Consider the following 17,585-nt stretch of genomic DNA (forward strand, 5'->3'; position numbering starts at 1 on the left):
GAGGTCCTGCAAATTAAACGACAAAATATATTTTTCTTTCTGTGTAGAACAAAACATAGAAGTGTTTTCTACTCTGCTGCCCTGTCGGCAGCACAACATGTAGTCTGTATCTCTGAACCAAATCACTGATATAAATAAATCATTTTTATGATGAGACAACACCATGGTTAGGGTTTGGTTAGGTTTAGGCACCAAAACATCCTGGATTGTGTTAAAATGACTATTTTGTTCGGGTCTTTTCAGCAGCTGGCAGCTGTTTCCAGTGAAAAATATCTGATAAACCAACGACTGTATGCGACCTGCCCAGCACCAAACGGCAGACAGAGCAAGCGCCATGCTCACCATAGTGTCCAGAGATGGGCAAAAATACATCAAAATGTATTTTGATACAAAATACAAAATACCCCCAAATAAATGTATTACAACAAAATACAAAATACTGGTGCCAGAAAATGTAACAAAATACATGTATTTTGTATTTAAAATATAGGAAATACTTTTTTCTGGATTTTCTGTTTTCTCACAATGTGGTATAGCAGAGCATTCAGGTTTGTGCTATAATGTACACAAAGCTCTGGTGAACCCCACAAAAAGGAAGAACAGTCACAGAATGTCAGTGTAACTAAGCAAAACTATTGAAAGACAACAACTTTATATATATATATACAGCCCATAAACTTTGGCTTTGTATCAACAAGAAAATATTCATCACATATGACATACAAGCTCCCAATCTCCCTCTTCCTATAGCTAGCTACTCGACTGATAAGTTAACTTGCTAAACACTGGCTATGCACTAGCCTAGACAGCATGTTAGCGTCATTAGCATGTTAGCATCGATCGCTAGCTTGATATTTTAACCATCACCATGTATATACAATAGGCTATGTAGCCAGACCCAGACATAAGTTATACATCAAGCTAGTTGACATCTGTCACTCAGATACAATATTTAACTTGACAGATAATCCGTTGAACTTGAAGATCTGAAGACTGAACTCGGGAACTGTTTTTTGATTCGTGGAAAAAGTATTTTGAGTATTTTAAATACAAAATTACTCCACTCTAAAGTATTTTGTTACAAATTACATTAGATTTTTAATCGGCCCTATCAAATACAAATTACAAAATACTCAAAAGTAATTGAAATACGTATTTCAAATACAAGTAATAGAAATACTGCCCATCTCTGATAGTGTCTTGGTGGCAACCAAAGCTAGAGTTAAAAGGAGAGTGAATATTAGACTTACAACATACAGCTCGCCTGAAGTTTTGACTTCCTCTGAATCTCTGTGTCTGCTGGATGTGCAAATAGGCACACGTGAAACACTGTCCATCAAAAACTTCTATCAGGCCGGCATGGTGTTAGTTTAACCAGTCTAGCGACACTGTGAATAAAGTAACAAAGCAGGGAGAAGCAAAACAAGAAACCCCGGGGGAAGAATAATCAGATATTATTCAGTAAGAAGAAACAAGTACTTGCTAAATTTCATGTTATTTACAGCAGAGGTCAAAACTCTGGCAACACTTGTAGTACACAAAACAACACTCGTGGTATATGGAATAACAAACTATTGTAAGAGCAACGCGGTTTGGCTTGTGGCTTGAAGCTGTTACTGGAGCCTTGACCTCTTCAGACTTGTTCTTCTCTATGCACCTCGAAAGTAGTTGAAGTTGTGCTAGAAACACCCATTTTGCCTCCATGTTATTTACAGCAGTCAGTGGGCTGCATGCGCTCAGCCATCAGTAGCAGTGGCATCTATTGACAAAGCGTCTTTTGAGTACCTTTTTTTTTTTAAAGCGCTCTACAAATAAGCTGTGTTATTATTTAACCCCCTCATTTGACCTACTCAGCCCAACCACACTACATAGAAGTTATATTGGGAGTCATAAACTGTAGTCGGTGTTCATGTTATTTTTATTCTCAATTTGATATTGCTGGGACATAAACATCATCCGTTCATCGTCCTCTATTAGAATTCATGCATGTTTGGCAGCTGAATCAACTTTGCTTTCCACCTGACTTCTATACTTTTCTTTGCAAAATATGTGCAATATAATATATATGCATAACATCAACACACTGAGGTATCCTTAATGACATAATACACCCGGGGGAAAAAATATCTTCTTTTAGAATATTTTATGACAGCTGGGTATATTCTGAAGATTTAAATATCATTTTTTTTTTTTTACTTTTCAAAAATTGCTGCAAAGTGAAAATTGATCACATTGATGGGGTCTTTGATGGGGTCTCGAATGAAATGTACCAGCCAATCTCTGCATCTCGGTGCTGCAGATAAGGTCTCAGCCGCCGCTGTGCTAGGAGATGCCTGTGGTAGTTTGATTCTTGAGATGAACTGTACGTTACTGTGATTTCAAACGAGAGGGAGACTGGCTGTTCCCAGAGCAAAGCCAGAGCTGACTCAGGCACTCTAACCCCTGTGCCCCAAATCACCCAGCAGTGTTATCTGCCAGAGGATACAATCACGGAAACACATCAAAGAGTGATGTGAGCTGGTCTGCTCACATGCACGCCTACAATGTGGGCCTCGTACGCACACAAACACATTCAACGAATCACTCCCTAATTGCACATGAATACTCTGCAGGATGACTCATAATGAAAGAGTAATCAGGCCTCTCTATCACTGGCTTTGAAACAGACGTAGCTCCGACTTTAACGCAGCAGCTGCTGTCAGGCATCTGCACGCTAACCACGTGTTGGTTTGTTCGACCTGACTGTCGGACCTCAGGGAGGATCCGTGGGCTTCCTGCCCACCTGATGTCAGGACCTTCCCTCCCTCCTTTCCGTCATGTATTTCAACTCCCCATTTACATCACAACCTTCCTGCTCCGATTAGTGGTGTAGCCATGTGTAACGTCGGTTGGGATATATTCCCATGCCTGGGCCGGAGTCCAGAACCGACCTGCAATTCAGTCCTGAAAGGGGCTTTGTGTGTGTGTGTGTGTGTGTGCGTGTGTGTGCGTGTGTGTGCGTCTATTACTTGCTCAGCTTGATGGCATTCTCGTGTCGAGTGTAATCCCTGGTAATAATGTTGTAGTGGGAATTTAAACACGTGTTGCGACAACACCCCCATCTCAGTCTGTCGATCCAAAATGAGAGTCCAGTTTGTTCCAAATCTTGTTGACATCAAACTGCAGGCGAGCATGACATGCACATACATATTAATGCAGTCATGAAGTCATTTATTCACTAGCTGATTTACATTGCAGAGCAGAGAGGTCCTAAATCAAAGGGATTTCAAAACACTTTGCAAATTCTTGCAAATTCGATGAGACAAGCTGTTTATTTCTCAAGCGTGTTGTAGCTTTTGGCCCTAAACTTCATTTTATTCTTAGTTCCTTCATTAGGCAAATGCGACCGCAGCTCCTTCGACACTTGCAATTTGCTAAACATGTCTATAAGAAATCAAACATGGTGTGTTTGCATGTGAGCACATGTCTTAACTTAAGTATAGCCTCAGTACAAACCAACAAGTTCATAAGCATGTAAACACGCAGACACAACAGCGATATGTAGCTTTCCATATTAATCTTTTTCTTGGCCGGCACTCACTGAAACGTTATCTACTTGTCTGGTTGTCTCTGGTCTCGAGGGAGAAATGCGCATGTGGCAGAGCCCGGCGGAGCAGAGTCGGTGGGACAGATTCAAGATTTGTATGCGACGGGAGGCACCTTTAGGAGGAGTGTGTCTGGTCTGTCTGACGCTCAGTGATTCTCAATGGGGTATGGAGCAGAAGCTTGCTCAGTTGGAGGAAAAGACTTATGAGCTTTATTGATCACAGGCTCGTATAGAGAGGGGGGAGGGGCCTCCCTCTGCATAAAACAGAGCTTTTATTGACATTGAGACTGCCACACGTGAGGTAACTGAAGAATTGATTCAAAGGCTAAGGTCAGTGGGATTTTCTTTTGCTAATATTTAATAAAACTGTAATATGTTCTATTTTTAAAAGTCTGGACATCGGAGACACATCTCTGGCTCCTCCAGATCCTCCAAAGGCCGATTAAGGCATCAATACCAGCGGTTGTCAGGGCTGCTAGATGATCATTTCACTTCCACATCACTAGAAAAGATGCATGCTCTGCTGCACACAACACATAAAGATCATATGATCTACCTTAATGATTTTTAGAAATAGGAAAGTAAAACAGTAAGCTTCTTAAAAAAATAAAAGCATTTTCTCAAATAGTTTGCAAGTGTGTTTTGAAATTGTGCACAATAGTTCAAACCGCGTCACAGCGGGATTATATCTGATCGTTGTGTTATTGCGGCAACATTAAGTGAATTGTGTGGAACTGAACATGAACAGAAAGTTGCCTTGTATTGAACTGAGCTGGAAGGTTTTTATAAACTGAACTGTGAATTTGGAGGTTGAAAAATACCATTGGGGAAAGGACTGAACTCTGTTTTTTTTTGTTTCTCCTTTTTCAATAGATGTCTGCAAATGCTGTGACCCAGATAACAGATGCACCTGATTGGGCAGACAAGGTTTGAAGTCATGGAGGTTACTGTAGCGGCTGTTTAGCCACAGAGACTGCTCCAGAGAAGCACTGTGTTCCCATTTCTTTGCCAACATCCTGTGCGAGTGTGCTCCAGGTGATTTGTACAGCCTGTGGCTTGCCTAGCTGCGTGCTCATCAACCCCATGACAAAGTTCAATAAGCCAAACTCCCCGTACCATTTACTTGTCTACCGGAGCTTCACCACACAGCAGTTACTGCCCCCGCTGTCAGAGACTAATCTCGCCATTCCTGTTAAAAAGAGACTCGACACACATCGGGTGCATGACTGAGCGCAGACGTTAATGCCAGAGCTCTATTATGAAGATACTCAGTTGTCTTATCTTATTTGGGAGCTTGCCTCTGTGGGTTGGGGGAAGTAAACTGGACTCGACTGGTTGTTGGCAGTTTACCACAGCACTCGGTCTGGCAGCAGTCAGCACATGCCGGCTGACCCCCCCTGATGTATCGTCCACATGGAGAGCTGCTTGTTTTGTCAAGCTGTGGACTGTGGAGTTATGCTAAGGAAGGAATTTATCCTCAGCAACAGGTACAGGTACGAAATGTCTCAGATAACGCAGGTCAGAGAAGTAGTAAATATTTTTGCATGATCGGTCGACTCAGACATGAGGCCCTGACTGACCTGTTGAAACGCAGTTTCAAGGCTGTGGCAAAAAAGAAAAGAAAAATAAAGTAAGAAGTGGATGTCAAGTAACAAGGACAACGTTCAGTACAAAAAGATTTAATAGTAGACAAAAAAATCTATTTTATACGTAGCACAAGTAGCTACTTTGGGATGAGGCTGGGCTCTGGGGGGTTTAACAGGAGTATATCGATTTTTTTTTTTTATGACATGTTCCCAAGGTGTTTACATCATTACACTCTTTAAATACTGTGCTGATTATTATTTATAGCAAAGACTGAAAAAAGACACATCTTGTTTTTAGTTGGCCTGCAATTGTGTCAGCGGAGCCAAGAACTGAAACTGCGTAATCGGAGCAATAATTTAATTTAGTGTTCAGATAATGCCTTATTTAAATACTATTTATATATTATTTTATATAATTTAGTTGAATTCATACTGAACTTATTCTCAAAAGTTCTTGTATGGCTACCAGTTTCAAGAGAGCATAAAACACTGATGAAAAACACGGACCTCCAGCCACATGTTGATGAATGATAATGAGCGATTAGATTTGTGATGTTCAGGTTGTCCTGACGGTTCCAGATACCTGCACAAACCTGATGAATGTGTTTGTGACAGCAGAGTTGACTTCCCTCCCTGAAGCCATCACTGTTCCTTGGCACACTTGTAACCAGAGGCTGTGCTGTTTGAGGCTGAATCTTCGGTGTTGTCGCACACCAGGACCGACGCCAAGCTGGCACAGGAACTACAGAAAAAAACAACAACAACAACAACAACATAGGAGTCATCTCCTCTTCCAGCCTGCATGCCCCTTTCCAAAATATGCATGTGGGTGGCTACAATGGAAGTTTTGATTGTCCATCTAGATCAGTGGTCCCCAAACTACGGCCCGCGGGCCGGATGCGGCCCGCCTCCACATTTGGTCCGGCCCCCTGAACAATACCAGAGACGCATTATGATTTTTTTTCAGTCTGCACATTTAATCGAATTTTAATCGCGATCACGATTTTGGCTGCCACGATTAAATGAGCATGATCGTCTGCGATATTGACGTTTAAAATACGTGCTCTGCTACATATCAAATCAAACGCTTCCTGAATCAGCCAACCACCAGGGGGCGAACGAGATGAGAGCTGTCATGCGCGCACCCTGTAGAAGTAGAAGAGTAGAAGAAGAAGAAGAAGAAGCAGAGAGACGGGAGCTTGAAGGACGAGTACTTGTGCTTAATTTATTTACACGCCGGCATGTCATGCCTGTCACTACATGGTCGCGCGTCTTCAATTCCCCTGCTCTCTGTATCGCGCACGGCGGTGTTCCGCCCCGATCCGCGCGCACGATGCAACAGTCGCTCACCTGCGAGTAGCACGCACGTGCCCCCCCCCCATAATCGGGCCCTAGGTCAAACGATATGTTCAGTGATGTGGCCCTCACAGGAAAAAGTTTGGGGACCCCTGATCTAGATGAATGTTATGCCTCACATCTCATGGTTTGTCTACCTATATGTACTATTGTACTACTAGGTCGACTATCTTTCTGCTACATGTCTTTTCAATTACTTTAAAAATCCCTGCTAGTGGCATCATCTTTTGATTTGATATTACGTTTTCGAGCCATCAAGTGGACAGAAATGTCAGTGTATTCATTACGGTCGCAGCCCTCAATAAATTGTGTGTCTGCGTGTTATAGCATGGGTTTATTTGCATCCCTGGTACCCAATGTGCCTGTTTTTCCTTCCATATTGCATAAGCCTATGCGTATTTGGTCGCACGTTCCTTTGTTTTAAACAAGGACAGCAGTTAGCGGAGGTGCAACACCTTTTCTCTCATTAGACTTACTAAACAGGATAATGCTTCCCCTGAGAATCTATCTCAGTCGCTCTGCTTGCCCTGCCACTCTCTGCACTATCATCACCATGGTGATCAAAGCCAGATGTGCTCACTTCTGTTGCCGCCAACAAAATACAACTGTACCGCTTTTACAGTTGTCACTCTGCTCAGTGCCAGAGCCCTCTGGGAATTTATTATGCACTGCAACAGCCCTAAAAAAGACACCACAGTTCCTCTCTTGGACTGTTACGCACATTCTTCAAATGAAATAAGCTAAATTTGACCGATGAAAGTCAGCTATAATTGTTTTGTTTTTTATATATATATATATATATATATATATATATATATACGGCTATAATCACTGAACACGACCAGCATTCTATTTTTATTTTAGAGCCTTTGACAAGTAGAGAACCAGCCTCCGAATTGTTTTTTTCTAAACATATTTCTCTCCCCCTTCTCTGTCATTTCTAAATGTTCCCCACTGGTGTTATTTCAACATATAGCCTAACTATGTTCTATTTAATCAGACTGATAAGTGATGTTCATCATGTTTCCTCCCTCCTCCTGGCTGATGTTTTAACCTCATCTAGAACTCCTTTCCTATTTTTAGTCCCGTTTTTTGAGCTCATGCTGGGTGGAAGTTTGTCTCCACTGCTGCAATCCAAACTTCTTAAACTATCAAGAAACCAACCAATAAACATCAGTTGCCGCTGACAAAAACAACAGAGAACCAATCCTTACTAATTTGTGACTAAAGTGAATGAACATGCAGAAAGTTAAGACCATACCATTCAGCTGTTTGAAGAGAGAATAAATCTGCGCACTGGGACTGATAAGCGAGGTATTCGATATCTGTTGTGATATTTTGCATGATTGCCAAATATGTGCAATTTGTTTGAAAAGCGGCGAGGGATGCGTTTACCGTCTTCAATGCTTTCAACAACAAAAACATCAACAAAACATCTCTGCGAGACAGAAGAACAAAGACAAAGAGCTGAAAGGGGGCCAAAATGTACACCGGTGTACTGCGAGAGCGATCAAAGAAACACAGACAAGACACACACAACAAAAAAACACCTGCAGGGACAGATGGAGGCAGCCCCGGTGAAGAAGAGAGAGGGCTGCTGCACACCGCTGCAAGATAAACCTGTAGAATAATAAAGAAGCTGGGGAGAATCCATAGTTGATTTAAGTGTTCGACCACAAACACTGCATAAGCACTTTGCACAGACGTGAACATTTCGTCAGTCGGGCTTGATCTATTAACAGGAAAGAACAATGAGAGCCCGATTTGTCCCTGGGTGACCCTATTAGGGTGTCGGTTTACCACCATAACTGTCTCATCCTGGACCTGAGCCCAGCAACAAGGTGACTCTGCTTTGGTTGTGCAATGATTAGTCAGGCTCTGCCTCAGAGTCATGCTCTGTGGTGCAGCTTCACAGTTAAGAAGAGAACAGAAAAAAACAGCTGTGTGGTTGTGAGAGACAGAAAGGAGACAGCAGATGCTAAAGACACAAACTCAGTTTCTGAGCACTTCAATTGATTTGAAGTGGGGAGAAAAAGTTTTGGGGAACAGCTCAAAGTCTTCTGCATTGATGAACGGAGCAATTACAACAAATCTATCACTTAGAACCTAAACGTACAGACAGCGGGGTAAGAAATATGGAAATATGAGGCTTACCTGCGAGACAATTTCTATACAGGGAGCGGTTGCCAGGCAGTGAACAGATATACCAGGAAGAAATAGCACATGACCTCTCTAAAATGTTTGTTTTTCAGTTGTCCAACTCACGCACGTATGATGCAACAGACGGCTCACGTTTCACTTGCTTAACGGCAAGACTCCTTTTAGGTCTTAAGCAGTGTGCAAAATACATTATTTAGCTTTTAAAATATATTTTAGTGACGATTGCGAGTGACTGATAATTGTCTTGGGTTTTTAGAGATCCCTGAAAGTTAGCTATTGAGGCTTTTAGGGGGTCTGCAGTATCATTTAAGGGGGTTTGAACCCCTGTTGAACCTCTGTTTTTCAAACACTGGCCTTAAGTCTCTGTGCTTCAGTCTTTCATTCCTCACTAGAGTGAATGTGTGCATGCTGTGTGATCACACAGTGCTGTGGTTGAATAGAGAGCAGAAGCCACTGAGCTGCTTCTTTCACTATGTAGCCTGTATCAACAATGTAACCACCATACTGCCTGGATTGAACATAAGAAACAGGGATGTATTGCTCCTGTATTGCTCCTAACCACCTGCTATAACTGTGACTGACACCATCAGCAGTATGTTACAAAATGATTCTGCCAGACAACGGAGAGGGATTTTTGCACCATCAAATTCACAAGCAAGATGTGTACAGGCAGTTATAAATACAGCAGAGAGCTCACTCTTTGAAGAAACAGCGACGAATCTGTCGATCTGCTTTGTACTTTCCCCCTCCTCGACAAATCCTCACTCACATTTTTAACTTCCTTCTCCAATCAAAAGGAGCCCAGATTGCAATCTGCTACACAATATGTTTTGCTCCTCTTTATTAGGCCCGTAGATAAACCTCGTGGCTGGAACACAGGCCTGTGAGTAATGAAGGCTCCCTCACCATAACAAGATCCTACCCTCCTTATGCTCTCCTTCTCCTCTCAATTTGTAGTGTCTATGAGTTTAGCTGGTCATTTCCCCGCTCTCCTTCCAAAGAAACAGGCCTGCACAGATGCTGTGACAACGTGTCATCTTTTTTTAGATCTTGAAAGCATACAGGCAATTAAAGAGAACGCATTGCCAATATGCATGCAGCTCCAGGCTCCTACTCCTGTGGTGGACAAAATGTACTTCTGCCTAATTAACATTGTCCTACTCATGTGTGTCTGTGTCAGTTAAGAAAGCCAAAGTTTTTGTAAATTACAGAACAGTGCACAAAAAAGCAGGATGGCTAAAATGCTTAATTTATTCATTGTGAATTCTGCTGTGTTGTTAATGTACTCGTAAATCAGAAGAATGTTCACAGCACATTAATTAACTTGTTAATAACATGGCACGTCCTCAGAAACAGTATGTTAGGCAAAGAAGAATACCCACGTACAAAGTATAGATCAAAATAACATTCGGGGAAACTCAAAAACAGAACTTCAGCGACACAGAAACTGAGATAATCCTCCGTGGCATTGGAAAGAAAAAGAAAAGAAAACAACACAAATGAACTCTCTTCTGAGGCAGAGGCTGCAGCTTTACAAAAAAAGCTGACGTATCGAAGACGGTGACTGTCCTCACAGAGAACCATGAAAACCCTTAAAAGAAAGTGGTTTGAATACTGTTCAAGAAACGGCACACTGTGGCAAGCTAATGTTGAATCAAGCTGAATCGAGGCCACTGGAGGAGCAACAACAACTGCACCGCTGAGTGCATCACCGGGCAGGTGTTTGTCTCTGGCACCGCTCCAGATGGGGACAGTTGTGTCTCTCCCAGTGGGGAAGATATTCACCATCTGACAGGCTACAGCAAGTGAACCTTGTCAGATAGCGGGTTAACTGGTCGGCAGATCTCTCTCTCTCTCTCTCCCTCCCTGTAACTCTCAATTATGTCTACAGTATAACCACATTATATGGGGATTTTTGGATTACAGTATTCAGACGTTTTAAAGCATATGTTTAGCACAGTGCCTTTTGTTAATGAAAGAGAAGCGAATGGTAAAAGTTCACACACACACACACACAACAGAGCACTATACAAAGGTCATTCACAGGCTGAAACTAGCAACCATGGTCCACCGATATGTGCACATCTTTACAGAAGAGACATGAAGTAACACGTACAGTTCTCTCTCAGCAGCAGATTGTCCAATTATGATGGAATGACGACATTTACATCAAACTGACCCTCACAGCCAAGCAGATGCAGAAAGGAGGGGGGGGGGGGTGTAAAGAAAATATTTGCTGTATTCCAAATCGCATACTTTTTATTTATAGTACGTACTGCAGCTGCCCTCACAAAGTATGTACTGTTGCATGCAGCATGCAAGCGACATTCTCATAACACTGTATCTTGAACTTTGACTCTATTGCTCATTTATACTCTGCGAGGATCGTGGGTCAGAATAGAGAGAAAAGCAATGCGATCGGATGCAGTAGTGATACTGCATTTGACATATACCATGTATACAGACATAATACATCTTTATCTGGCATACTACATAGTATGGTAGTATTGGAACGTACAGAACATGTATTGAAAACTTGGGGGGGGGGGGGGGGGGGAGAGTGAATCCTCCTTTGGGAGAATTTGGGCACAGATGATCTGAGCCCCTTGGGCCTCCAACAGCCATGAGTCGGTCTTTAGCCCTTTTCATCTGGCAAGTGCTGAAAACTAATTACCGAAGTAATTACAAGCATATACAACTGAAGGCTGATTATTGAAGTCCTACTTGTTGCTAATCAAGCCGATTACTTGATCAATGCAAATATTTCAGGACAGCCGTTGTGAGGATGTGGTGTGTGTTTCTGCTCACGAACTTGGTAAATGTTAGAAGTATAATAGCTATAAGCAACACTGAGAACAAAATAAACACCAAGAGCCACACAAACATGGGAATGTATAATGTCAGTCATATGTTTGAAACCTTTGTTAATGATAAAAGACGACAAAACATTTTTATTGTTTTATTTTATTGTAAATGTTTCTATAAAAATGAGTGAATACAACAAATATGCTTAGGATATGAGTGATCCTGGGGAGATAGGAGACGGAAGGCAGCATCAATTCTGGTTAGCTTCAGGCTGAATGAACTTTCTCGTTGCTTTTGTGCCACATTTTGAACAATAATACTCTGATAGTGTTCCCATTCTGCAGACTTGTTCTCACTGTGTACACATGTTCTCACAGCCAGTGACACAGAAACAAAGCAGTGTAGTACAACCAAAACCAACTTGTCGATGACATCCAATTGCTGTTATATCTTGCAAGTACAATCATACTTAATAACTTGTATGTATTGGTCCTTTGTGTGTATATATATATGTAGTTTTATAGATAACTTTATTTATTTTTTCTTGAATACAAACAATTAGATTAATACTTTGAATATAAAAGACACCCCACAACAGGAATGGAAAAGACTCAAAGAAAAAAAAAGAAAGAAAAACAGACACAAAATAATTAAATACAGAAAGTAATAAACGCAGATGTAAGCTTAAGCTCTTTTAATTGTAACATGTATATGAAAATAACTGAAAACTAAAATGCAGGTAGGACAAGATATTATGATAACGGTGTAAAATGAATGACACAGTAAAGGTAAATGCCAATGTGAAAAGAAATGTGATTTAATCTTTATATGAAATTGCATATTACTGGATTACGAAGAACGTGCTTAACTACATCGCATCTTGTACTTTCAGAGAAAAACATACATTCCATTTCTTAGGAATATATAAATATATAAATGATTTGAATGTTTTTTGGCAGTGCACTTTACAGGATCAGGTAGAGACTGCTGAATCTATTTGGGCTGCTTTTTCACTTTTGAACTGTAATGTTTGACACAAATATGCTTAAGTGTAACCATTAAATCACAGTTTATTTTCAAATATATTATCTATTTCGTGAAGAAACCTCTGAGGACATTATGTGGGCTAAGGTGTGACCAACTGTCCTCTACCTACTTGAATTCTTTTTTAGGATTTATACAAATCATGTTCTACTAAGCAAATTTTAAATCCTTGTTTGGTTATTCAGCGTTAAGACTTGTAATTGAATTGCCCTTCATGCCTCACAATTCTTCCAAAACGTCTTACTGACTACATTTTCAGCTTGTTTACAAAACCGGAGAAGGGAAATCTTTTTGGTCACATTCAGAGTGCGTTAATGTGTGTGGGTGCAAACATACTGTATGCTGTGTGTCCTTTCAGAGATAATGTGAAGACGAACCTCACAAGGCCCTGAGTCTCGCCAGCAGAGCCTCGAGATCAGACTCTCCCTTGGTGCTACAGTCGCTGACAGCGGACGACGTCTGGAAGGCTGGAGGCTCTGCTTCAACCTCCATCTCTTTCTCAGGCGGCTTTACCGTCTCTCTCTCCACCACCCTCTCCCTGTCCAGCCAGCGGCTGTGACCCGGGGTGTTCTTGTACCTGCGGCCCGACTCCGAACACGCAGCAGCCTTGGCCCGGGCTGCTGATGGATGGCCCTCAGACTCGTTATGGGCCTCCTTGGCAGGGGGAGCTTTCACCACCGCTGAACCTAAATTTATATTCTGCCGAGAGCGAGACCTTTGTAAAGGTGCCTTGTTGTTTTCTGTGAGTAAAAAAAAACAAAAAAAAACAGAGAGACAAAAGCAGTGAGCACAACTGTGAGCATGAGGGAGGAGAGCGAGAAGAAGTGACTCCTTTAAGTAAATGAAAGCAAGGCGTTAATGAGATTACAAAAAAAACAAGCAGCGGAATACAACATGAAGTCATTCTGCAGCAAATCAATTACAATTGTTTTATACATACATACATACATGTACATGCGTTAAAATCAAACAGTCAACCTTGTGGTTAACGGACGAGCCGCTGAGCCACGGACACCCCAAATACAGAAAGCATTAGGAAACAATGACGAAGCACTCATGCATATGCACACCAAAGCAAAGGTACACAACCACATGAGCACACTGTTAGTCAGAATAAATACACACAAACACACACACACGCCTTGGAAGTGAATACGGCGTATACAAACGCTGATGAGGACACGTTTCCTGCAGCAGACTGTGGAAAGCAGCAAGCTCAATATGATGAAATGGATATGGCTGATCAACCGTAACAGAAACTCAATAACATTGCGCGTCTCCCTTTTCCAATCTCCCAGTCTCTTTCCCTTTTCTCTTACATGACACCCTCTCGCCCGGCCCCACCTCCCCCGATTCCCCCATTGTCATCCATTCTCCTTCCTACGTTCTTCATCTCAGCTCCTACAGTAGTCCTCTTCATCTTTCTTATTTCTCTCACCTACCCCTCCCCCTGCTCTTCGCCTGCCGCCCTCTCCTCTCCTCTCCTCTGGTTTTCAGACTTAAAGCACACCCCCAGACAGTCAGTGGAGCACAGTGACGGCCAGATCAGACCTGCGTTCTGAATTATAATCCCTCTGAGTAGATCTTAGACTTCATCATCAGTATGTGTGCTGGAAGGCGAGGGTAAATCCATATTCATGTGACCTTGAGCGTGAGGCTGAGAGGAGTGACGTGGGGAAAGACACCACCGCATTTAAAATGTCCTGAGCCTGAAATGTCTGGCAAACAGGAGTCAAACACAGCAGAGCAGAACGACCCGCTCTGTCAGCCAATCGGTAATGAGTTTGGAGCGTGGCCAGTCAGTCATGACAGTGTGTTTTATGGGCCACGCTGACGAATGACAAGGAACGTCCCTGAACACAACCTCTGACAAATAAATAAGGATAAAGGGAGGAAAGAGAGCAGGCAAGAAGGAACAGACTGCAAAATTAAGCAAAGAAATCCAACGAACACACACACACACACACACACACACACACACACACACACACACACACACACACACACACACACACACACACACACACACACACACACACACACACACACACACACACACACTTGTTCGACAAACAAGAGGCAGTGGGGGATTTTAAAAGGATGAAATGAGTAGAGTGTGTTGCCTTCCTGCTGTGACTGAACAGTTACCACAGCTGCAAATACAAGTCTCCTCTCATTATCTCACCCTCTTTTGCTCTCTCTGTTGCAGTCTCAATCTTAAAAAGATGACAATTATTCCCCACCGTCGATCCGGTGCTCATCCAACCCATCCGGTTCCTCTCTCCTCCCTCTTAAAATCTGTCATCTAACCCCCCCCCCCCCCCCGGTGTGTGTGTGTCTTTGTGCTTGGATCAGTCCAATATCTCACAAGCACACATTTCCTTTACAAATAACACACTCTCAGTTTCTGATGTTGAGAAAATTATCAAATGTGGTATCAGCTATTTACATTTTAATATCTTGTTTACACTTCTGTGGAATTTTTTAACTGATACCATCTCTGTCTTCTTGGAGAGAAAGAAAGACAACATGCTAGCAGGTTATTATCAGACATCAGTTAATGTCAAAATTCAAACATCAGAATGTTTCTTATTACCATATTTTTACTTTTTTCTAATCGGCATGAACCTATAAATTCACACTTAAAAAAAGAGATTAAAAACCCCACACTTCAATATAAGCTTCTGTCCAAAAGTGCGATTCTTTTCCTAACAGACCGCTGGCCCTTTAGTGGGGAACCTGATCAAAGAGTCGGGAGGTTCGGTTTCTTCACACTCTGTGACACCTAGCTGCCCCTTCCTTTGAAGCCTCGCTAGCTTCTCAGTGTATGCCTTCATCTCAGGTGTAAAACACATCTGAGAGATGTAAAGCATGTCTCTTCCCGCAGGTTGTACTCCTTTAACCAACAACTGACACTGGTTCTTTAGGGGAACGAGTCAAGTGAAATTCGAAGATAAAACCGTCGCCTTTTATTGAAAACATGCTGTGATGGTGGGGCTGTGCATTTCTCCCTCTGACACAGTTAGACACAGACTTAGATACCTGATAAGCAATCAGATACAAAAAATCATCACACAGAGTTAGTGCATTTCAATTCTGCTTAAACTTGGCTTTCAATTGTATATAAATGAACGTTTTTGAATTTAACTTATTTATGCAGCAGAACCAGAGATAATAACTCTCAAATTCCAAGCTTTCCTTTTCCGTGTATAATTTTGGCGCCTACATTACCCACAATTCCACTTGACCACAGGCTTTTTGGTCGGAGAATTGGGTGTGTTATGCTAATAGCGGCTAATGTCGCCTCTAGCATCAAGCAGAAATGAAGAGTGGGCTGCAGAGGTCTGGAGAGCAAGCGTCTCTCTAACGCCACACCCCCAGATTCTAAAGACTCAGGTGACATCACTTGAGGCAATTTATTGGATTCCGCAGCACCACGAAAGACTTTATACAACTTTCTCACAAAGAAGTAGAACTCCACAAGACCTGTTAACAACCCTTGATGTACGACATTGGTTCTTGTGGAGAATTTAAGAATTAAAAGCATTATTTAGTAGAATTTATAGCACCCCTAGTGGTGAATAAAATTGTCACAATGATGAGAATGTAAATTATGTTAAGAGTCACAATATATTTACTTATGGAATGTAATATAGGTTTACAGGATGTTTACTTATAGAAGATATTATATGTTTGCAATAAGTTTACTTGTAGGAGTCTTTTAACATAATCATTGGAAGTATTGAACCAAAGTACAGTCACATCGTTATGGGGGTTCTGAGCCATGAGGCAGAGACATCAAAGGGGACACAGAGGTGCTGGACAAATGGCCAAGGAAGGAGGAGGAGAACCGGAGACAACTGATGAGGAGCAGACGGCCATAAAACAGAGAGCACTCCTGGGTAACACCATGCGGCCGCAGGACAGAGGGCAGGTCAGAGGTGATGTCAGAGGTGATGTCACAAGGGGTCTAGCCATTGAGATGAGCAGTGGATCGATGAAGGAGGCGTCAGAGCGATTGGAAGCCAATCACTGACCCCCAGAAGACGGCCTTTGTGTTTTACGACAGATTTCGGACACTTTCCGACCATCAAAGGACATAAAAGGACTGTTTGCGAGGACGTGCGCCGGGCCATGGTAGTTCGCTTTGCAGGATCCGACTTGGTCGGGCCTGTGAGGGGAGTTGCACGTGGTCTCTGCTCTCGAGATGCATACTATCGATAGTGTATTATAGATTATAATTGTCATCATCAGTTTACAGTCGTCATTGTTTAATTAAATACTGTTTTGAATTTGGACCGGATCGAGTTACTTTATGATGCGCCTGCGCAGAAAGAATTAAACACAGCAGCGGCCTTGCGCTTCCTCCACCAGTTTCAGCCTCAACATTCTCCGTTAACAATAGGCAGGGACAAAAAGGGCAACATTTTGGACAGTCCCCAAAGGGATGCATTTTTCACTTAAATGTTGACATCCGGAAATATTGTTCATCGCCATTTCAGGGTCACTTTCATCCATTTAAATCGAGCACTTTAACAACACCAAAGGTGTGCATGTCCTTGTAAACAAAATAGCTTCTTGCTTCAGTTATTTCCTTTGACTAGGAGGAGTTAGGGGCAAGTAGGGTTAGTTGGCATTGCAAGCTTTGTTGTTAGCTCGCCTCGGGTTGACTGCTCCTGCAGGCATGTTTCCGACAGCACTTTATTGTTCCTGCAGTACGTCGTTCTCTTCAAAGAGCAAGTTGGGAAAGGCACTGGAAAGGTTACACGGTTTTGATGCGTTTTGCATGCTGCATTTCTTTTGTCAGCATTTTGGTGGATTCTTTTTACCACCTTCGATAGAACCTGATCAATTTGGACATTTGTGATCTGTGCATTGATGTAGTAACATCTTGCACTCTTGTATCGATTTTCCAAAACGTTGCAGTTGATCTTCACACCGCGCCGCGATAGTCTATTGGAAAACCTTCCCTGTCCAATATTAGAAAAGAGTGAGAGGTTTTATTCCATCTGCAAATAGCAGCAAAAAGGAGTTCACATTTCCTCATT

General features: G+C 42.2%; 1 protein-coding gene across 1 annotated transcript in view; it reads right to left on the bottom strand.

The window, feature by feature from the left end:
• Positions 1–11,683: 11,683 nt before the first annotated feature.
• The window catches only part of LOC306698626 (protein diaphanous homolog 3-like), a 146,876-nt gene continuing 140,974 nt past the window's right edge, over positions 11,684–17,585 (bottom strand). Inside the window, exon 29 of the mRNA XM_079163020.1 lies at positions 11,684–13,277. Coding sequence (XP_079019146.1) covers positions 12,916–13,277 — 362 coding nt within the window. The 3' untranslated portion in view covers positions 11,684–12,915. The remainder of the gene's footprint in view (positions 13,278–17,585) is intronic.

Source organism: Pholis gunnellus (genome assembly GCF_910591455.1).
Source record: "Pholis gunnellus genome assembly, chromosome: 1".
In the NCBI taxonomy this organism is placed as follows: Eukaryota; Metazoa; Chordata; class Actinopteri; order Perciformes; family Pholidae; genus Pholis; species Pholis gunnellus.